At 36.1% G+C, this 24409-nt stretch overlaps 1 protein-coding gene and 2 long non-coding RNA genes across 3 annotated transcripts; all 3 read right to left on the reverse strand.

The window, feature by feature from the left end:
• Window positions 1-5711: 5711 nt before the first annotated feature.
• LOC136798557 (uncharacterized) lies at window positions 5712-15241 on the reverse strand. Its single transcript, XR_010845399.1, has 4 exons — window positions 15044-15241; window positions 14589-14630; window positions 7082-7123; window positions 5712-5788 (listed from the first exon to the last, which is right to left on the reverse strand). It is a non-coding gene; the product is annotated as an uncharacterized lncRNA (long non-coding RNA).
• A 2525-nt stretch (window positions 15242-17766) lies between these two features.
• Window positions 17767-20661, reverse strand: LOC136798559 (uncharacterized). Its single transcript, XM_067055178.1, has 3 exons — window positions 20512-20661; window positions 18671-19522; window positions 17767-18074 (listed from the first exon to the last, which is right to left on the reverse strand). The coding sequence occupies exons 1-3, from the start codon at window positions 20657-20659 to the stop codon at window positions 17767-17769; spliced, it is 1308 nt and encodes a 435-aa protein (XP_066911279.1). The 5' UTR covers window positions 20660-20661.
• A 2201-nt stretch (window positions 20662-22862) lies between these two features.
• Window positions 22863-24380, reverse strand: LOC136798558 (uncharacterized). The gene is made up of 2 exons (XR_010845400.1): window positions 24271-24380; window positions 22863-23091 (listed from the first exon to the last, which is right to left on the reverse strand). It is a non-coding gene; the product is annotated as an uncharacterized lncRNA (long non-coding RNA).
• Window positions 24381-24409: the final 29 nt, after the last annotated feature.

The raw sequence follows: 24409 nt of genomic DNA on the forward strand, positions 1-24409 counted from the left end.
GAGATGTACTATTTTTAAGATGACATGGTAATTTCATTTCCTAAGGAAATCCAAGCAAATATGAAAATTTAGCGTTTACCACCCCCTAAAAAAGTTGAAAATTTCAGTCAAGAGCTGTAAGTTTGAAAAAAGCACCCTGACTTTTCTTCAAATATAGTAGTCAAGGCTTCCGAAAATCATAGTGAGGCTTCCTCCGTCGAGTGAGCCCGATTTGCCAAAATCTGGCCTCTAGCTCATGGGCTAAATTACTGTATCATGCATATTGTAATAATTATGCATGGTTTTATCATTGTTTTTCTGCTGAACTACATAATTATTCAACAGGGTGGCCTCTTTGAAAAAAGGTCTATGAATGGCGACAACAGTTTTTACATATCTTTTATCGGACTTGCAGAAAGCGGACTGCGGAAAGTTATGAGAAATGGTTTCTAGATTTTTTAATGAAGTATATATACCAATACCATCAAGTTACACAACATGGCCACTATCTGGCAAATGTGTTTTTCTAGAGTGTACGGTTTGTGACTACTGTAGCTTAAAATTGTTTAATGCGACCAGTTACAATTTCTGGTAGGAGATGCAGAGAATTGTGACAACAAGGCTCAAAATAACAATTTCAAGTGGGTCGGACAAAATGTCCAATCAGGGTTGCTTTAGCTTGAAAATTATGATTTTTGTGTCGGACATGAAGCCATTTGGGTCGGACATTGTCCGATGTCCGACCGTTATTTCGAGCCCTGTGACAAGGTGTTATATATTGGAATTTGGTAAAGTATACAGACTAAAATTGTTCCTGCTTTAGAAATTTATGAAGGATAAAAATATTTCTCACAAAGTTATATATACTGAAGATTTAATATCAGTCATTTTAAGGAAAGGAAAAGATTTGATATATAAGCAGCTTAATAAGATCTAAATTAAAAAGACAAGAATGTTTTTGTATTTTTGAAGATTATACATTTTTTGATTTATTATTTTTTTGAAATCATTCCAATATCAGATGAAAAATACAATAAGAAAGATTGACTTTGAAACAAAAGAGAGATGGTCAATTTAAAAGAATGAGAAACACAAAACCACCAAACACCAAATAACAACTCTCAACACACATATGAATAGAAAACAAAAACTCAAACTATGCCTGAAGTCCCGGACTTGTGACCGGTTCAAAGCGACTTTACACATGTTACGGGTACCCAACACTCATTCTCCCTCAGGCAATATCTAAAACCGAACCGCAGTTCCAAACACATAAACAAACTAAATAATAAAATTAAATTAAGAAGAGAAACAGCTAAAAGATATTTATAACTGATCCATTTCTATATGCAAAAACTATGTTTTTCAGGAGTTTGCGGTTTTCTTAAAGTTTGTAGCTTAATGGCAGTCAGTTACAATTTTTAGAAGAAGCTGCATAGAGTTACGACAAAGTGTTATTGGGGTTTTATCAAGTAAACAAAAAAAGTACAGTTTCTATCTATGTAATGAGAACTAAAAATGGTTCTGCACTAAAATTATGGCATGTATCTTTATTTTGGGTTTGACTTTTTGGCAATTTTCTTATTTATTTGTAGTATAACACTTTGGTCAGATATGGATATTGTCTACACCCAACAGAAAAAATGTATTATAACTTACTAAAATGAACAAAAAGTTTAATTACACTAGACTAACTAACATCCCAAACGAGCGAGGTTCCTGGACTTTTCAACCGGCAGCTAATTGCAATTGTATCGAACGCTGATCTAACATTTGCTCGCATCTCATCAAAATTATCCCTTTCACCCCTTTGACCCTCTAACCCCTTTGACCCTCTAACCCTTAACCCTCTTAGCTCTTTTGGCTGACCTTCCAGCCTCGGCTGGTTTATTACAACTAAATGAAGATTCTTTGTATAATCAATATATAATCAATTCCAAAGGTAATAAAACAATAACACTTCATGTAGGTTTTTTTATTTTATTATGTCGAGTTCCGAAAAAAGAAAATTATAATTTTCCTGAATTTTAAAACCAGATAATTAGACCTTCAGGTGCTTTTTATTTGAGAGATTGGTGGGATAGAGCATATTGCATTGCACCAACGCGAAAAAAACTTCTCCTGTCCCCAAGCCCTTACTTGTTCCATTTTTCGTATCAATCAATAGCCCTTTTTAGTATTCCCATGGTGCATAAATGTACATCTATGAAAAAAATCATAGGATAAATAAGGACAAGTCAAAATACAGTTTCGTGAACATACAGATTATGAACATATAAACAACCGGACGGCTATCTTCCATTGTGTCTTTCAGCGAGCTTTGTGTCGCCTGTATTTCAAAATTGGTATAAAAAATCCGACAATATTCCGTCACAATTTCATTTCTTTTAATTATTCAGGTAAAAGGATTGATAAAACTTGAACATTAATCGTAATTCACAAAAGAATTATTCTAAATTTTTTTTATAAGTTTGCAATATATTTTATCAACATTTTTCAACGCAGAAATGCAGGATTTCAACTGCGTGTATACTTTTGAATCACTTTTGTCACTCCAATAATTTTTTTTATGACATGAAAAAAAAGTATGCCAAAGTTGAGAGCCTGTGTCATAAGATTATCCCAATTTGAATCCCATACTCCCAGACGGTGTCAATCGAGAAACTTCGAACAAAAATCGCAATCGAACCAATCGAACGTAATTGAACGCGATCGAATAATTGTGATTCGATTGTCGAACGTAACCGAATCTCAATCGAACGGCCGATTCCTGGGTAATATTCGATTGTGTTCGATTGCGTTCGAGTAAGGTTAGATTGGTTCGATTAATAGTTGACTATGTTCCATTGGTTCGATTACGATTATGTTCGATGAGTTTAATTGCGATTAAATTAAATTGGATCACTCTGTTAGAGATTTTTAACGTGGGGGGCCAACCGCTCATTAAGTATCGTACGAAAGCGAATAAAATCTAAATCAATCGAACGTACTCGAACATAATCGAATACAATCGAACGTAATCGAAGCAATCGAACGGCAAATCCTGGGTAATACTCGATTGCGATTCGATTGCGTTCGACAATCGAATTGCAATTATTCGATTGTGTTAAATTGCGTTCAATTGATTCGGCGTTCGATTCGTTCGACTGACACCGTCTGGATACTCTCTAAAATTATTCCATACTTTTGAGTCCAAGTTTAAAAATATTAGTCGGAATTTTGACAAGATGACGACGATTTTTCCTCCGTTATCTTTGTTATGATATAGATAGAAGGCTTGAGAAGAGTAGAACAACAGAGACTTTTGTTGAAGTTTTGACGTTTTTATCAAGGTATTCCCAAGAGGTATATCATCAAAATTTATTGTTACATTTTATGATTTTAACGAGGCGGAAACGAAGCTAGCAGTGTTTGTTATCTACAAAATACAAAGAAGATCGATGTCCAGTCGTTTATATGTTCATGTACAGATTTAAAACCTTTCACTCGTAGTTGTGTTTCGACTCGATATTATGTATAACGAGACCCTGTACTCTTACATGATGGCTTGTACTTTTACCTTTTTTATGGTTATACTGTATTGCCACTAACACAGAGATATCTTATATAAATCTAAAAAAAATTGCAAGATAGATTTGTTATTGTTCGGCGCTAAATGTCTGAGACATTTTCTCACCAGTCTTTTGCCGTCCCTTCTGTGGCACTGTCATTTAGTTGTGTTCCTGTATTTGGCACACGAACTGTTTCATCAAAGCGATGTTTTATTTTATCCATCCTAAAGCAATGGTATATCTCACGTTTTTCAAAACATCTGCTTTTTGATGAATTAGTACCAGAAAGTTAGTACTAGCGAGACATAAAATCTCTCTAATAAAAACAAAATAACTCACGGCATGATTTCAAAAAAACTAAAATTGTATGTGAAATTCGAGGTACTGTAGTCATATGGTCCCTTTCTTTAGGAGGATTGTTGACTATCTAGCGTAAGTTCGGTTGTTCTTCTACAACTGTTTCTCTTGGTCTGCCCATAGCAGTACACGTCTGTACAGCTTTCTTGATGACGTCATTATAACCCAAAGTAGCACAAATTTGGAGGAAATCTACCATTTTATAATCTTGTATGTTTGTATTGATCTTGTCAACGAATTGAGAGGTTGGTTTAAACTCTTCTTTAAAAGCATTTTGTATTTTTGTTATTTCGAAGGGTTTAAATTTATCTTTGAAGGTATTTGTTGCATACAGTTCCCACGCGGTCCATGGGAGTGCTCGGGAGACTAAATCCAAATCATCTTCACTAAATCCACCAATAGTCTCGCCTCGTGGCTCTACGTCACTCAATTCGCTAATTTCGTGCTCTTTAATACCAATTCTTTTGAACTCTACCCAAGTGAGAGAACCATATTTTTTCTGTAAAGCTTCCAAGAAAGCCCTGTTTTGTTTCGACAACTCGTTATTTATATCTTGAAGCTCAGGTAATCGATCTTTCTCGTCTTCTCTTCCACGATAAATCTTTTCACCAACGCGATACCATCTTTTATCGTGATTTAAATCTGCACTTAGTTCGTTCCTATTCTTCTGGTTATTGTACACGTCTTTGAATAATAATGATTCTAAAAGAAAAATGTTTTTTTTAAGGCTGAGTACGTCAGGAGGCGAGACTGACAGTTTGGATATCAAAGCTGTTAACTTTTTTAGATTATTATGATGCTTCAGGGCCGGCGAATCAATTTTGAAAGTGGAGGGGCCAAATAGTAAGTGTCTAAGGAGGCGCCACCATGGTTGGCGCCGACGGGCCTTTCTTAGCAAAAAAGTGGGGGGCCATGGCCATTTTAGGAAGACTAGACGGCAAACTAAAAACGCCATGATAAGAAAGTGATTTTAGAGGGTGGACAATCCAGTCTAATCCAGGCTTACTGATTCGACAAACCTTTGTTTTGTATTGCATGGCAAAATTGAACAATTGAAATATGTACATTGGAAGATGTTTGTCTACTTATACCGGGTGCACCACAAAAAAGTTTCTCTCTTTAAAAATAATTTTCTCGAAATGTAAAAATGATAAAAGAACCATTCCTACTTCATTGGAAAGAAGAAAGATAAGCTTAAATTTTGATGGGTTATTTATCAAATTCGATTCATTAGATCAAAAGTTATGCTTAATTGAATAAAAATGTTACTTTCGGAAAACGTTCGCTCGAAAACGTTAAGAATCGAAATATTATTATTATAACTTTCAATCCAACGAACCGAAAGCAATAAATGACTTATCAAAATTGAAGTTTATCTTTCTTCTTTCCAATGAAATAGAAAAATTTTTAGATTTCGAGAAATTTACTTTCAAAGAGAAGAAAAAATTTTGTGGTGAACCCGGTGCATTTTACAAGTCAAAGTACTTATATTTTTAGATATTTACATCACTGATATTTTTCAGAAAATTAAGCTTAATTAAGCTTAAATCAGATGGTTAAGACTGCGATCGCTCAGGATTTCAATTCTCTAACCATGCTCTAACGAAAAGAGGTCCTTATAGATTTTTAGAAAGTATATATGTAGCTGGTCTGTGAATCAGACTACGGTCGCCGGCATATGCTGACATCTAGCAAATAAAAAGGTGGAAACTTTTTTACAGTAGCAAATAGGTTAACCTTAAAAAAAACACACGTCTATTACGCTTTTTATTCTGGGCAAACAGATCCGGTTTAGTAAAGATGGATCGATCGATTAAACTCACGGTCAACTGAATCGATTTGATCTTGGATCTTTTGTTTATCGGTGTTTTGTTTTTTGCTTCCTTCTGTAGATCCTGAAGCTGAAAATTTTTTCGATAATCTAGAGTTAGTTTGTTCTGGTTTAGACGGTCTACTTTTCGCCCTGCTTATTTTTCTAATTCTGAATTAAAGTGGGCAGAAAATTGGCTGTCTAAAGTCAACACATTGCCCTCTTATGTTGTCAATGCAATATCAATACAATAATGACCGGTTAGTGAGGGCTGTACTATACCGAGGTCAAGTAACGACCGAGCTTGCGAGGTTCTTGCGTTGACCGAGGGCAATATTTTCAGTACAGACCGAAAAAAACCGGTCATTATTGTATTTGTTAACCGTTTCCTTCAGCTTCGATTGATTTTTAGCGCTTTATCCAGGAAAAATAGCGAAATAAAGCGAAAAAAAAACAAGCGAAAGAGATAAAAAATTGTTATAATTTCTGACGTCAGAAATAAAAAATGAGAGAAATGATGTCAACGCATTGTTCATTTTAAAACCATAAATATTATTTGGACCAAGAGATATACATTAGAATAAATATAAAGTTAAATTGTTCATTTTCCTTTGAAAAAGTGACGCCACAATGAATTTTCCTAACGACGGACAACTCTGGACAATGTAGGCCCGTCGTCATGCGAAAAGAACCAATTGCATTGCGCAAAAAGTCGTGTAGCCCGCTTCGAAAAAGTAACCGGTTAACAAGACTTTCAATATTTTTCAAGCCAAGATTGCCAACTTTCTGCTTACTCTAACAACTAAAATACCTTATTGGTATATATTTTCGCGTGTTACAAATTTTCGCGGGTACTTAATTTCGCGAGTTTATTGGTCGATTTTCGCGAAATTTAATATTGTTTAAATTTTTAAAAATTACAAAATCGCGAAATTAAATACACGCGAAAAAAATTTTCTTAGTATTTTGTTAGTATTTTTACATCAAAAACGTTGTGTTTCAAGCAAAATCAGTTTTTCTTGCTTTATATTCCCACTTTCTGAAAATACCTAGTTTAGTGAATCGCGAAATTTAATACACGCGAAAATTTTCCAGAAGTCGGCAATCGCGAAATTTAATACACGCGAAACACGTTTTTTCGAAAAAATTTCGCGATTCGCGAAAATTTGTAACACGCGAAAATATATACCAATAAGGTAGATTACCTTTCTGGTCATTTTTCAAAAATTTTGTCCTCGTGAAAATCTAAAATTCGGTTTTATAACCGACAACCACTTAATAAGGTTAAACATTTATTAACCCCATGTACCAGGACTCTTTAGAAGATGGTGTGAAAATAAAAGCTTTAGAATAAAAGTTAAATTTCTATGCCGGATGATTTTACCTCCTGGATTTTTTTGTGGTCCATTTCCATCAGATTCATCTCCTAAAATAGAGAGGAAACAATTAGCAGTTATCTAAAGTATGTACCTAAAAAATGGCATTTCACACATTTTGATACATTGATCAAAAGTAGGCAAAAAATAGCAAAAATTAGCCAATAGAAGGCAAAATGAACTCATTGGAGGCTGTAATAAAATATGAAAACATTTGAAATCAGCGAAATTCCAAGTTACAGAAAAGTATAAATTCTTAAAAAAAGTATAAATTATTTTTTAATCTTCATTTTTCGTCTTTATTTTTGAAATATTTGAAAAATTTTGGAGTCTAAGCATCTGCTAAAAATGATCTTTTCAACAAGATATTATATTTTTTTGCAAGAGCAAGGAGGATTAGATTTTACTATTTTCATTTTCCTTGAGGTTTTGCTCAGATTTTTTGCGACGAAGTTTTATTTCACGAAAAGGCGAATGCATAGGTGTTCCCGAAAGGAAGGGTAACCCAATTGAGCTACTTATTGGGCTCTCGGGGGGGGGGGGTACTTAGGCAAATGGAGGGTACGGTATGTGCCGCCCTTAAGGGTACCTTTTTTGGACTTCGAAAGTCCCGCTACGGGTCGGAAAAATCAGAAAATCGAATTTCAGTCCCACTAAGGGTTGGAAAAATAGGAAAATCTCAACTTTTTACCCCATTAGGGAACACCCCGAATGCATTCAATAACGTAACAAAAATTATTCCACACACGCAATTAATCCACTTAAGGTAGTGTTTTCCAATTAGGTGAAGTTTTATGGCATTGTATATCCCAAACAATGGCTGTTGAACCAAAATAATCCGCTTTGTTTGCTGGAAATAGACCATAGTTCGGTATCGACAATTTTTGCAATCAAAACAAACGGGTTGCATGGTGCGAAGCAGGACTCTTTAGAAGATGGTGTGAAAATAAAAGCTTTAGAATAAAAGTTAAATTTCTATGCCGGATGATTTTACCTCCTGGATTTTTTAGTGGTCCATTTCCATCAGATTCATCTCCTAAAATAGAGAGGAAAAAATTAGCAGTTAACTAAAGTATGCACCTAAAAAATGGCATTTCACACATTTTGATACATTGATCAAAAGTAAGCAAAAATTAGCCAAAATTAGCCAATAGAAGGCAAAATGAACTCATTGGAGGCTGTAATAAAATATGAAAACATTTGAAATCAGCGAAATTCCAAGTTACAGAAAAGTATAAATTCTTAAAAAAAGTATAAATTATTTTTTTAATCTTCATTTTTCGTCTTTATTTTTGAAATATTTTGGAGAAACAAAATCAAAATCCAATCAAAACAAACGAACTGCATGGTGCAAAGCGAGGAGGCGAGAGAATGGTCTTGATCGATTAAATTACCGGTACCGAGCTGTGGTCTACTGTGGTCTTTTTTAGCAAAGTCGACGGACTATTTAGCTTCAGCTAGGGACTAATATCTGTGGTCCAACCGGGTTTTTGAACAAGGGTGTCTCAATCAAGGAAAGAAATGAATCAGTTTCTATGCCATATGTTCTTACGTCCAGGATTTCATGGCTCCGCCCCCCCCCCACTTATTTGGGGGGGTGTAAATCTTAAATTGGCCTAAAAGTGGGTGGGAGCTGTCTCATTTTTTAAACTCAGGGGGGACCTAAAAAAGTTGGGGGAGCCGAAGGGCTACACTAAAGTTCTGGGGGCTAATTAGAAAACTGTAAAATACCCCCTCACTATTGTTTTGGTTAATAAGTTAAGGATTTTTCTATTGAACTTATCTCTTACATTCTATCAAAATGTAGGCTAAAATGGCAGATTTCTACCCTTAAAATTCCAAAATTTTTCTCGTTGCCCACCATGGTGGGGCAACATTTATTTGAATTTTCAATTTGGACCCCCGACTTTTAATCCCAACCCGGGGCCCATGGTAGTTCAGGTTCTTGAAATTTATTATCATCGTGGCTTGTATAATCAGCATTTTGCCAAGATATGTAACCAAATATTTATGCATTTTTATGATGTACATGAATTCGTTCTTCTCTTCCTCAGTTGGTTGACGTGCCATGTTGATACGTAAAAAAACTAGTAATAATACTACCAGAACTGACAGAAGCTTTTTTTTGCGGGACCTGAACCTTGAAAGTAATTTTTGCAGGGACCTGAACCTTTATATTTCAACTGGGACCTGAACCTTACTGAAAAGTGGGGGGACCTAAATCGTAGGGGGGACCTAAATTTGTTGGGGGGACCTAGAACCCCATTCGGAGCCATGGATTTTCAGGCTCTTCGTCTCCACCAGGCTCATCTCCTGAAAAATATTGAGGTAAAGAATATGAAGATAATAATAATAATAATGTTTTACAGATTTCCAGGCCACCGTGCATGCAAATGGGCCTCTATAAATCGCTCATACATTGGTTTGGTTTATTACAAAGGTTACTAAACCGATCTTGTTTTACAAAATATCTTTTTTAAATATAACCCTCCTTGAGGACTTCCTCACACTCTCCATTTGTAATCGCTCTGCGGCATTGCTCGATTTCTCTCGTTTGCTTTACTTCTCCATTCTTTTACTTGGTCTCTTTCCATTATTGTTAAATCGTCTGTGATGCTCATGTTGGCGTACTTGTCGTACTGCTTCAATTCCCTTAAGTTTCTCATAAATTTGTATTTTACATGCCCGCCATTAAATACAACTTTGATTGGTCGTGTACGATTTGATTCTTTACCAATACGGGAGACGTAAGTTGGCTCTGTGTTTATTTTAACGTCGTTTAGGAGTTCGTTTTGCTTTCTCTGTTCTTCCATTTGTTCTTCGACCTTTTCGCTGCGAAGTATTTGTTTCATGCTGGATATATTTAACTCGTCATTGGTTTTCGTGATTTCGGCAAAACTTTTCTTTGAATTTGTTTTCGTTTTGTTATCTGTAGGTTTCGCATTCATTGTATCTTCGATTTTAGTGGTAAGTTCAGTTTCCAGCGATAAAAATTGAGCTTGAATTGTATCGGCAACATGGTTCCTTTCTTTAACGTATCCCTGACATCTAGCTTGTAATTCTTTAACCGCAACATTCAACTTCCTTTCATTCTCGTTTTTCACCTTGATAATATTTTCGCACGCTTCAATTTCTTTACGGCAATGTGTGCAGCTTTTGATTTTCTCTGATTGGTCCAAGATTTTTCGGTGTAGCTCTTGATCGATGGAACAGCAATTTATGCATTGGTATTTTCGATAGCCTTTATTCAGGAACATTTGTATTTGGTATTTTGTAAAGGTAGTCCTGTGCATGCATAATGCAGTGTTCGTTGACATTTATGACATTCTAATCTCATTTTGTCGTCATCTATCATCTATCTATCATATCTATCATTTTTATTTTCTCTTTTTTAAAAGGTATAATCAGATGATTTTTGATATTTGGCTTAGAGTCCTTATGGTCCTAAGAAACACCTCCAAAGTTTTTGAACCAATTATTTTCCAAAGCTGAGATATTCGATTTCGAATTCTCAAATTTTTACTTGAAAACAATAGAAATTCAACGCTAAAGACTGTGTAAAGACTCATTTTTAGAAATTTCAAAGTCAAATTTCTCAGCTTTGGAAAAAAACTGGGTCAAAAGATTTAGGTGTCTCTATGGACCATAAAAGAGATTATCCATAGAGTGGATTTTTGCTTATTAGTTTTTGCTCTTGATCGATTAAATTACCGGTACCAAGCTGTGGTCAAGCAAAGTCGACATAGTCCATTTAAGCTTCACAGAAGACCTCTGTAGATCTGACCGTGAATGCTATAAAGAACTGTCCCAGCAGGCTAACGACCAAAATCGTAATCGTAATCCTCGAATGAATTCATTTGGAGAGTCCGAGGATCCTCAAAAAACGGATTCGACGTAAAGAAGGTTTACAAAAAACCAAAACCAAACAACAGCCAAACCAACGTAACAGACAACAACCCAATCAGCCAATAGGCCAAACAAAAATGATAACGACGATAGCTCAAATGAAAACTCATCTAACCAAAACATGAACAAATCTATAGAAACAAACACAACAATCAGAGAACAACAAACGCTGACCAAATGGCAAGTAAAAAGAAAAATGAACTGTTAAAAACGGTAGTCACAGAACAACCACATATAATTGCCATCACTGAGGTAAACACCAAACAAGTCTCCGAGAGAAAAGATCAAGACTACTCTTTCGAAAATTACTCCACGCCATATAAAACAAAGATTTGAATGAAAAAAAAAGAAGAGGAATTATAATACTATTTCACAACTCCATTGAACACCTCATCCTACAAATAGATTTGAAGAGGTCTGCCTGATAGAAATAGCAATGCAGAACAAAGACACAATGTTATCTGGCTGCTTTTACAGAAGCCCAACCAAAACCGAATCAAACGACTACGATGAAAATAACAAGAACATGAACAAGCTCATAAAAGATCTATGCTTAAACCCAAATACTTATGTATTGTAGGAAACTTTAACTACGGAAAGATCAATTGGAAACATTGGTCCTCCCCATGCGAAGAAGATAGCAACGAGGAAAAATTTCTCGATGCTCTAAGGGACTCTTTCTTATACCAACATGTCCTCGAACTAAAATGTGCTCGAACCAACACGCCAGCGTGGAACTGATAGGCCATCGACACTCGATCTCATCCTTACAGGGGAAGAAAACCAAGTCTCTGAGATAAAATATCTTGCCCCACTCCATGTCAGTGATCATAGTGTCCTCTTTTTTTAATTATATGGCTACTTCACTCTCAAAGATGAACTAAATAGATATCAATACAACAAAGCTAACTACCACCTAATGCGAACCCATCTGAACCAAATAAACTGGTCCACCAACTTCATTCAGCGGTCAGAGTAGAATTAAATGTAAATGAGAGCTGGGACCTGTTCCTAAAGCAAATGATCGAGCTCCGAAACCTTTGTGCCAACTTCCAACAATAACAACAAAGATTTTTTATGTCAAATAAGATCAAAAAAGGCAAATGCCCATTAAATCGAAACACTTGTTAACTAATACACGGGTTTCGAATTAAATTTTTGCTTAGCTTTAGCTTTGATCCCATGTAAATTTGCACGAAAAATATCAAGTAAACAGAACGAAAATTGGCCGTGTATCAAGCAATTTTAGCTCATTTTTCCATTTTGACAGACTTTATGGGTCATTATGAAAACAAAAAACATTAAAATAAAAAGTCAATCGTTTAATCATATTTCTTTTATTGAATTTAAAATAGAAAAACATCTTTTGAATGAACACCTGGCTTTCAAAAGAGAAGAAAGGAAATCTATCAACCTTTTATAAGGCATTTCCCCTTATCGCTCCTTTTATTTACTTGATTTTTTCTCTCGCGCCAGATTTAATTCGAAACCCGTGTATTAATGAGGAACAAAAAGCGCATAGAAAATGGATCAACTCTCTACATGATGAAGACACTGACAGATATAGAAGAGAGTATGTAATAAGCCGTAATATCGCCAAAAGAGCCCTGACTCGATCCAAAAGAGAATTTGAGAAAAAGATCAGCGAACAGTCCAAAACGAACCCAAAAAGATTCTGAAAATACATACGTAATAACCTTAAGGCAAGATCTGGAATCCACACTCTGCTTGAGAATCGGAATTACGAAAACTCCATTAAGTATGACGATAAAAGTAAAGCTGACATCCTCCAGAAACAATTCTGCAGTGTTTTTACGCGTGAGCCACTCGAGGAGCTCCCTGAATTTGATTCTAGGACGGATAAAGAAGTTGAGATCAACATACTCACTGAAACTCTAAGGAAAGAATTGGAAAAGTTAAATCCGAATAAATCCCTTGGCCCAGATGAGCTTCACCCAAGGATGGTCAAGGAGCTTGCCGAATACATCGCAGAACCGATTTTCCTGATAATTACAAAATCTTTCAACGAAAGTTGTCTTCCGAAGGACTGGAAGCTTGCAAACGTATCACCTGTCTATAAAAAAGGAAACAAAAACATAGCAGAAAATCTTCGTCCAATTAGTTTAACATCTTTAGTTTGCCGAATAATGGAAAAGATTCCCAAAACCCATATTATGACATATCTTGATCAAGAGAAACGACATGACTTCATCAACCACCGGTCAACTGTAACACAACTACTAAATTACCTAGATGCTTGTACCAAAGATATTGGAAACAGTAAAGCCGTAGACGCAATATTTTGACTTTGCAAAAGCATTCGACTCGGTTCCTCATCAACGGCTCCTAATCAAACTAGAAGCATATGGGATAAAAAACAAGTTTCTTAAATGGATCAAAGACTTCCTGAAGGATCGATCCCAGATTGTTAAAGTAAACGGAGTTGAATCGGTGCAAAAAGCAGTGCTCAGTGGAGTACCTCAAGGTAGTGTCCTAGGGCCTACCCTTTTCGTTCTCTATATCAACGATCTACCAGATTCCGTTAAGTCAAAACTGTTCCTTTTTGCTGACGACACCAAACTCGTCAATAAAGTGGAATCAGTTGAGGATGCGCTAGTAATACAAAACTACAAAAGTGGTCCGAAACATGGCTATTAACTTTTCATCCTAACAAATGTCATGTGCTAACCCTAGGAAAGCCAAATATTATCAAACATGTACACGAATACACAGTAGGGGATAAAATCCTTGAACATGTATCATTCGAAAAAGATCTTGGGTTATCATCGATAAGAATCTCTCCTTCGACCAACACATCAAATCAGTTGAAAAAAGCTGATTCAATGGCTGGTCTTATCAGACGGACCTTCACGTACCTCACTCCAGAACTGTTTCGAAAACTGTACGTAACATTTGTCAGACCACACTTAGAATACACCCAGATTATCTGGTCACAAAAACTGAAAAAAACACGCGAGATTGATAGGTGTTCACCGACGCGCATCCAAAACAAGACATGTGGATAGCTAATCAATGAAAATCGAATGCAAAGAATCGGAATAACTAGTCTAAAATACAGACGCGAGGTAAGTGACATGGTTAAGATCTTTAAACATCTACGTAAACTACTATGACAAATCTTACGTCCCTAAGAAATGTAACCAGCGAGGGAGACCTATGAGAACGCAAAACTATGAATTAGTAGTAATCTTTGGGAACGATGGCGTTTGTGGTCCGCAGAGTAACTCCCTATACTATCGGGGCATTAAGCAGTGAAATAGTTTGCCTTCAAAAGTAGTCAACTCATCCTCAGTGGAAGAATTTAAAGAGACCATTAGTGTAGCCAGTAAAGATAAAAAGTTTGAATATGATTAAAAGTGTCACTATTGTTGCATATCTGTCTAAATTATAACAATGTAATAATTAACCCAAAATGTATGAGAGATTCATAGAGGCTCATGTGTCCGCACGGTGGCCTGCGAATTTGTAAAACTATATTATTATTTAGCTTCAGCTAGGGACTAATATCTGTGGTCCAACCGGGTTTTCGAACAAGGGTGTCTCAATCAAGGAAAGAAATGAATCAGTTTCTATGCCATGTGTTCTTACGTCCAGGATTTTCAGGCTCTTCGTCTCCACCAGGCTCATCTCCTGAAAAATATTGAGGTAAAGAATATGAAGATATCTATCATTTTTATCTTCTCTTTTTTTAAAGGGATAATCAGATGATTATTGATATTTGCCTAAGAGTCCTTACTCTTAGGTTCCAAATAAACGGGCCCCCCCCCGCTTGTTAATTTTTCGAAAATTTTCCAACCCCCCGGACCTTATTAGGACCCCCCCGTTTATTAATCTCTAAGAATATTTTCAGCTGTCAAAGTGAAGGCCCCTTATTTTGCTCTAAATAGCCTGATTATAGCCTATTTTTACCTTATTTTTGGGTTTCAAAAGTACAATTTCCAACCCCCCGGAAATTAGGTCCCCCCCGTTTATTAAAATCTAGAAAATTTTCCAAACCCCCCCCCCCCTTGAAGTTTAGTTATGACATCCCATGATAGATATACCTTTAATCAGTGGACTTTCTAAACAAGGTTTAGGTGTATCTCTTCTAGTATAAATTTCTTCGTCGGTTCTCTGTTGGTTTTTTTCGCCAAGATAAATTCCACACCTTATAGGATGCTTTTCAGAATAGTTGATGATTATTTTCACAATTCCATCTTCGTCTGGTTTTTTCACTGTAAATTGCTCGACATTGCGATTGAAATAAACCCGCTGTCCGTCTGTTATATCGAGTTGACGCCCTTAAGTATAAAATGTCAATATACATAAAAACTTCATTTGACTCAACCAAGGAGTATTTAGAAAAATCGTGGGCGAGAGAAAGAGGGTTTACACTGACTTTACACAAAAGCAACACGTTTTGAGCATCAACCAAAAACTTTGTCTTTTTTGACGAATGGTAATAATGCTTTTCTTTAGACAATTAAAATTAATCAATAAAGGGGCAATAATTCACCTTATAATCGCACGATGGGTTATTTTTTCCTATTTGGCGCGCCCTCAAAGAGAGCAATTAATCGTTAATTGCATCCTGTAGAGAGCAATTAATCGTTAATCACACTCTTCGATGCAGCGCCAATGTTTACAAAATTGATTTTAATGTTTTTTCTCACATTTTTTTCCATCGAACGTTTTAATTGCATTCGAAATTCATTTTGTGAGAAAGAAAATCTATAAACAACAATAAAAGAAAAACATAAAGAGAAGAATAAAATGTAAAACTTTCAGTGTAATTTCTATAATTTACTTTCCTAACTGGGAAAAAGTAGTGAAAGCCATTGTGCGATTAGCTCGTAATCACATAATAACTCGTACAATTCGAGAATTGCACTCGTTATCATGTGATTACATATACTAAGCTTCCCTCCTAAAGATGTAACTGAAAACTCATACCACTAGGAAATGATTTCAAATCGCTGCTGCTCAGCTTCAGTATTATTTGATTTTGACTTTGATCCTTGACATCTATTGTCCATACACTAAAAGTACATTTAAAAGCAATTCTGAGTATCTGCATACGTTAGTCTGTCCACTACACGCTTTTTGTTTAATAAGAATATACTTTAAAAAAATGATCATGATGATGATGATTATGAAACTGGTCAAACAAGTAACATGCTGAATGGACCTACCTGATGATGAAAGTTAGATAGCAATGCGAGAAGAAAAATAAAAAAAATCAGTCAGTCAATAGTTCCGGCTTCAAAAATCAATTTTATTGAAAATTAAAACATGCTTGATGGTGGGCATTGCTATTAATAATGTTTTTGAATGAAAAAACTGTCGAACGTGCTAACCGCACTGGCTCAACTTCAGCATCTTTGAAATCATTCGTAGGCCCAATTGTAAACTTAATGGCTTAAGAAAAATTATAGCATTTTGGGTTTTAGCCTCGTTTTGGCGAAAAACTCGTCCCCAGGCCCCAAAAATTAAAATTTTGAAAAAATGAAAAAAACACCCCCAGGGATTTGCCCAAGGATCAAGTGTGCACAATTTCAGCCAAATCGGACCATTTTTGAAGTCTCCAGCCTGCCCCAAAGTTTTAGCCTCGTTTTGGCGAAAAACTCGTCCCCAGGCCCCAAAAATTAAAATTTTGAAAAATGAAAAAATTACCCCCAGGGATTTGCCCAAGGATCAAGTGTGCTAAATTTCAGCCCAATCAGACCATTTTTGAAGTCTCCAGCCTGCCCCAAAGTTTTGGTGACAGACACACACACAGACACACAAACACACACACACACAGACATTGTCAGATTGTAGCTCAACTGAAGTTGAGAACAACCAATTATAAGAAAAAAGTCCGATGAAAATCCAGAAAACGGCGATTTCCGGCATTTTCGGCCGGAAAAAAAATTTTCTCAAAAATCAGACTCGGCCATGTTTTGGGCATTGTTAATACGCATTTTTTTTTTCGAAAATCGGGCTCCGTCACATTTTGGGCATTGCCATTTTGCATCATTGCGCCAAAAATCAGAAAAAACTAATGAGCCAATCCTGAGAAAAGCTGGTAACGAACGAACGAACGAACGAACGAACGGACGGACGGACGGACGGACGGACGGACGGACGGACGGACGGACGGACGGACGGACGGACGGACGGACGGACGGACGGACGGACGGACGGACGGACGGACGGACGGACGGACGGACGGACGGACGGACGGACGGACGACGGACGGACGGACGGACGGACGGACGGACGGACGGACGGACGGACGGACGGACGGACGGACGGACGGACGGACGGACGGACGGACGGACGGACGGACGGACGGACGGACGGACGGACGGACGGACGGACGGACGGACGGACGGACGGACGGACGGACGGACGGACGGACGGACGACGAACGAACGAACGAACGAACGAACGAACGAACGAACGAACGAACGAACGAACGAACGAACGAACGAACGAACGAACGAACGAACGAACGAACGAACGAACGAACGAACGAACGAACGAACGAACGAACGAACGAACGAACGAACGAACGAACGAACGAACGAACGAACGAACGAACGAACGAACGAACGAACGAACGAACGAACGAACGAACGAACGAACGAACGAACGAACGAACGAACGAACGAACGAACGAACGAACGAACGAACGAACGAACGAACGAACGAACGAACGAACGAAGTCCAAAAATTAGAAATATGCTAAGGATATCACCATGAAATTCGGCTGGAGAACCTAAGAATGTATTTTAGTGCATTTTTAACTGTAAATTTGGACTAACCTCTCTATTTCATCTTTTTTATCACGACGAACAATGTTAGCATCACGTAATTCCAATGTGTAAATCATTTCCATTATACCCAATGCAACTTTGTGATCTTCTGTACTCCATTTTTCAACCTCAGGAACATTAATTAATGTGATACAAATGTTCGGCTGGTATGCAATTATTTTATCAGCCCATTCTTTATCTGTCGTTAAACTTGATCGATAATTTGTATTTAATAAACGTTTAAACCATTCGGAAGGTTGAATGTCGATAAGTGTTCCATTATGCGTCGTCAATTCTAAATAAAAAGAAGATAAATATACTGGAAAGAATCAGTAGTGGTGGCCGGCGGCCGATTTTTCTGTGTGCGCAGAAAGACAAGGGTATCGGAACAAGGCGTATCTGATTACTAATTTTGGCACCCCGTTGCTTTTATACGCCTTAGAATTAGCAGTTTCCAATTTCAGTAAAAAAGAGAAAAATATACCCAAAACTTTTCGTGCTCGATTCGGTAGGTATTTTATAAGGTATTTTTCTTTTAAAATGGGGCGCCAAAATCCCAACCTTCGAAAATTTCCTCCCCAGCTTTTGTCGACCTACCACACAACTGGAAAGAATTGCAGGTTACCTTAATTCATTTTAGTTTTACCCATTGAATTTAATACTTCAAAGAGGCTGGGAAGAGAATGCACGTTCTTTCTTATAAATCCAGGGTAATTATTTTGAGCCTTGAATATTCCTTTCCATACAACCGTTTATTAGACTTTTGGTTGAAAAATAAGGCCCTCTAAAATTATTTTGGTCTGCTAGGAGGAACTTCCCTGATGATAAAATTCAAAACCACCACCACATTATATCCAATTATTTCAATGTAGTTAATTGAATATTACATACCTGTTTTAAAATGATACCAATCAAGCGCAACATAGTAGAGTACCGGATGCAAAGCCAACTTGTGGTACGTTTGATAAAATTCAAGTCCCGATTTCTTACCACCAAAATGATAGAAATGTGATCTCCTGTTCAGTGGTCGTAAAAATCCTCCATACCTTAGACAATGTTTCAAGAATTGATGAAAAGTGATAATCGTACATCGTCCAATCATATTCTTAAAAGCCTCAATACCTTCTTCCGGAAGTTTATGTGTATCTGAGATGAGTGACCAAGCATCTGTTGGTTTCGTATTTATACCAACAGGCTTCACTAAGCGCTCATCCACAAATTGTATTTTTGCCAATGTTACAACAGAACCTTCTTTTTTCTCTATATAGCCAGCATTATTATCATCCATTCCATTATTCCTACTGGAAAAACTTTCAACAACCTGGGTGTTACCCTCGCCGTCCGTAGAGGGCCCAGTCTCGATGTTCATAGATGGAGCCATAGAGGGACCAACATCAACTACGCTAGAGGAATGACTGATCAAATGTGTAGTTTCAGTCGCTGCTCCATCGCCTCTACCATTATTATAAGAAACTCCTTTCTCGGCAGGTTTTTGTCTACAACAACCCTGCGTAAACCAAACAGCAGAGCAAGAGAGACAACAAGACCAGCAACATTCTATTTTCAACCAACTTGAATAATCAATCCCATAATTCTCTTTGTTAGTTTTCATAAAATTGAGAGCAATTTCATTTGCTTTTTCATATTTTCGCCAAGTGAAGCAATCCAGAACAAATTTGAAAATAACAATGCAAGCAGCAAATGCTCCCGGTAAAGCCAGCCATTTCCACCATTTCGTTTTATCTAAGAAAAGAATGAAGGATTATTGGGCGATTATGGTTCAATCATCAATGGGGTTCGAATCAATTCTGCTCCAATGTCCCAGGGACAAAATCAGCGTGTCTTTTGGGTATTTCCCTAACTTTTTGTTCCACTGTGTTCCATGAAACAAAAAAAAGAAACCATGGGACACGCACTTTTTTTCTTGTGTTGGTGGGATGGATTATGTTGCATTGAGTCAACGCAAAAAAAACTTCTCGTGTCCCAAAGCCTTTAATCTACACAAAAGATTCTTTTTTGTGAGGAAAATTGCAATTTTTAGCTAATTTTAGCCTCATTCGTAAAATTAAACCCACTCTGTTTTTCACGAAACGCTTGCTCGCAAAATTATGATGGGATCATCAAAATTTTTGTTACTGAAACGCTGTTTTTTGAAAACAAATTGGTTCATGTTTGGCTGTTCTTCTTCTATATAATTTTCAGGCTCAAATGTTTTCAAATGTTCTGAGTATGCTTATTTTATATCATTTATTATTGGAATTGTTCTTAAAATTTGTTCGGGTTTTTCCGAAATTGAGCCTTATGAATGTTGTTATAAAACTGTATTTATAAAAAAGGCGTGTATAACACGTTTTTTTTTATAAGGAACCTTAACTTTGCTCTGAGCCTGGAGCTTCTTATTTTTCCAGAGAACTTCAGCCTCAGAATTCCTTATCGGGTTCCTTATTTACTTAGCTGCTAGGATTTGCTAAGCATGTTACTTATTCAAAAATATATCAAAGGGCTAAAGTAAAGAAAATGACGTTTATCGAATGTTGTTTCGTCAATATTTTGTCATAATTTTATTAGGCTTTTGTAAATGTGTGAAAATTCAAGTCTAACTCTCTGATCCTTAACTTGTTCTCTTATTCTAAGCCTGAGCTGTTCCTTAACAATTCCTTATTTTTCGGACCATGATTTTCAGCCTCAAGTTCCTTATAAACGTGTTCTTTATAAAAAAATATGTGTATAACCTTCATTTGGTTGACTTGTAGGTTTGTTAGTAGACTGAGGATGTTTCGTTATTGTTCCATTGGGCATTCCATCGCATTTCAAAACACAAACACATAGCACCACTATTATTACAACCAAAATTTTATACTTAATTGTTGTTGGTATCATTACATTTTTGTATTAATTTCTCTGTAAAAAGAAAAGAGAGATTAATGTACAAGGTAAACATTTGCATACGAAAAGTTTGAATACATAAAATCATCGATCTATTTAAAATTAGTGTTTCTAAAATAAAAACTTATGTAAGGATTGTCAGCTTTTTCCTTGACACACTGTAAAGGTAGTGTGAACATTGATATTTAAATAAATTTCTCAATAACACTTAGCACCATGCAAAGTTTTATTTCCCCTGAAACAATAATGAATTTATGATATAAATTTAAAAGGCTTGTTATAATATTATAATAATTGTAGAATTAAATTTCTTTCAGAATTAAAAAATATATATGATGTTTGACAAAATATGAAAAAATTACTAAGGTGGATAAAAAACTTAGAGTTTAAAGTATAAAAATATTCCAATACATTTGTAACAAAACTAAATGTTTCAAAAATTAAAAAATCTGACAGAGAACATTTTGGTCACAAACAGAACAATATAAAATATATAGTTCAGTGTGTCTCAAAAGAAGCGGACAAATTTTTATATAAAGTAAAATCATGCATTGCTCGCTGCTCGCAGTTTGAGCACTCTTGTGACTCCACAATGCAATCCACAAAATGTGTAACCGTACATCCTGTGCCCAAGTTCAGGAGTTGCCATAAAGCCATCATGGTAATAACCGGGAGGGCCCATTGCTATACATTGTATAAAGTAAAATCATTATGATTAGGCGAAAATAAAAAAATGTTGTGTTTCTGGAAACCAGCCGGGTGAAAAAAAAATAATTTTCTGAACCGGCCGCAGACTTCGTTAGTAGTTGAAACATTAGTATTCAGGGCAGTGGCGTGGTGGCAGGGGGGGGCCAGGGGGGCCAGGCCCCCCCAGCGGAGCCCTTTTGAGAAGGGGCGCCCAAAAATAAGGGATGTTAAGAAGGATTTTTCAGGCGCCCATATCGAAAGATTGACAAATGAAAAAACAAAAATGGCGCCCCTAATCACCTCAAAAACTCAAAATTTTCTGGCTCGCTTCGCTCGCACACTCCCTTTTTAGTGTTCATAATGAGCGTATAGAGAGGGGCGCCAAAAACAAAAAGTCTTTAAAAAGGGCGCCATATTTGCCTTGGCCACCCCAGAGAAATTTTCCCACCACGCCACTGATTCAGGGTTTTCTTCATACTGTTTGTACATGAAAAGTTATCAACGATCTTAAGTTATCAAAAATAACGAAAAAATAATGAAAACAAAATTTTTACCGGCCGGCCGCATGAGAGCTTCTTTCTTCCTTCACACGCATTCCGGAAACACTACATTTTTTTATTTTCGCCTTAATGCGAAATTTTGACTTGTTTGATTAATATCTCCAAAACCTATTAGATTATCTTGGGAATTGAATATCTGTTAATTGAACAGAGAAATTTAATCGAATTTCAATTATTTCATGCCCACTTTATATAAGTTTTGACGAGGATTTTACTTGATATAAAAATTAGTCCGTTTTTTTTGGGACACATATTATGTACATATATATTATGTACGAATGATATTTATAAATTTATATTCAATCCCAAAGGAAAATTTGAACTGCAAAACTTCGTTTATCTAAGTATCTAACCTATACCAATCAATATTCTTTTTACCATGAGGCGGTAAAGTACTATTCTTAAGTTTTATTTATCTATTGGTGCAATAGTGCGTGCAAGAGGTCGGGGCTCGATTCTAACTCGGTGTGATTCACTTGGCAAGTGAATATACCACTTATAGCTTTTCCACAGGTCTGGATTGCGCTGATAAGTGAGTGGCCCGGAGTAGTTTGGATCCTGCACCATTGTTTGGCTTTGCTTGAGGTGGTATCGAATCTGTACCACTAGATCCAAAACCTTTTCAATCATCTTGAGAAATGAATACCTATTGATTGAACAGAGAAATTTAATCTTATTTCAATTATTCTAAGCCCAGTTTAGATAAGTTTTGAGGATTTTACTTAATATGAAAATTAGTCCGCTTTTTTGGGACACATATTATTAAAGGGACATAAAAGTACTGGTGAAATTTGTAAACAACCCGTATGCAGCGGGATACAAAATCAAAACAAATGTCACATGTTAAAATAGAAAATCTAAATAAATATGACTGATTTTGATTGTTTCAATTGTTTTACAAGTTTGTTTTCGACACGTGATTTTAATTGATCTCTTCAATGACACGTGGTTCGCACAATGTTTACATTTTACTACTTTTATGTCCCTTTAAAGGAAACCATATTACACCATTGTATTATCTGTAAATCTTTTTTATTAAAATGTAATTTCGAATATATATATTTCATATATTGTTGAGTTAGCAGACTCCACAAGTCTTCTTACACGTCTTTTGAATGTCATCATTTGAACATTCGTTCATCAATTCTGAACAAATTGGATCTTCGTCTGCGCATGCACCTATAACGAAAAAATTCATTATTTGCAATTTCTGTTTTCATTTTTTCTGAAGATCTTCGGGAAGCTTTATCTCTCTTAATGTTGGATTTTTTATCCATTTTGACACCCTCTTCTCACAGACCCATTGTGACCCCTTCCCACTGGAAAAATTGGCCAAAATATCGTCCCTGGTGGAAATTTATACTCCAATTTTTCTCCACGCTAAAAATAACCAAATCCTCACTGTAAAATACTATGCTTCTTTCCCATCCACACTGAATTATTTGACTTGAAACAATGGAATTTGAATCCCCAGCCATAAAAAATATGAGAATATCAATCCCCATCGAGTTTCAGTCTGTTATTTTTAACCCCACTGTCCGAAAAAACCCCACTGGGTCTGTGAGAAGGAGGCCCAGAATCTTCCAGTTAGAAAACCTCGAGTTAGCAATTTTTGAGTTAGGAATTTTCGAGTCAGCTAAATTATGACGCCATAAAAGTGCAAATTATGACGTCACTCGACTCTAACTCGATTTTTATTTTCAAAAAAGGATTTTCGAGTTAGGTTTAACTCGAATTTTTTTTTTCAAAAAAACATTTTCGAGTTAGCTAACTCGAATTTCTTTTTCAAAAAACCTTTTTTCGAGTTAGCTAACTCGGAATTTATTTTTTGTTCACAAGTTTTCGAGTTAGTTATCTTGGATTTTTTTAGAAAAAGTTAACTTGAAATTTTTAAAGCTTAAAATCACAGTAGAGAATAAAACATAATGTGTGCTGTGTGATCTACCCCCTTGACACAAGTATTACATAATAGTTTTGAGGCTCAAAGCACATACACTTTTTTATAAGCATACGAAAATCTAGTCCAAGACATGCTTAGGCCCCTCGGGCTTGACAAGACTGAAAAATGCTTTTTTAAGAATGCTTATATCCTAAGCAAAATTTTATGAAAATTCCTAAAATCTGTCAAATCAGCGAAAATGAGAAAAAAGCATTGTTTTTGAAGGCTCGAAATAATGCTTATCATATGTTAAACGGTATGGGAAAGAGTGCAGCTGTTATATTTTGATTTTTTTCCATACTTAGCAGCTGCTTAAATTTTTCCCATATTTAAGCCTAGATTGTAATTACAATGCTCATAAAAAATGTGATGAGGCCCATAAAGATTTCATCTATGCTTATAAAAACCTGTAACAGTACCTCCATTATCAGTTGATCCACCATCACAAGCATCGCACATGTTTTGACATTTGGATTTGACCAAAGGATTATCACATTTCCCTTGGAACATTGGACAGAATTTTGAAGCATCTGAACAAGCTATTTCAAGTAGAAAAAT

The sequence above is a fragment of the Clytia hemisphaerica genome, unplaced genomic scaffold (genome assembly GCF_902728285.1).
Source record: "Clytia hemisphaerica strain Z4C2 unplaced genomic scaffold, Clytia hemisphaerica genome assembly, whole genome shotgun sequence".
NCBI lineage: Eukaryota > Metazoa > Cnidaria > Hydrozoa > Leptothecata > Clytiidae > Clytia > Clytia hemisphaerica.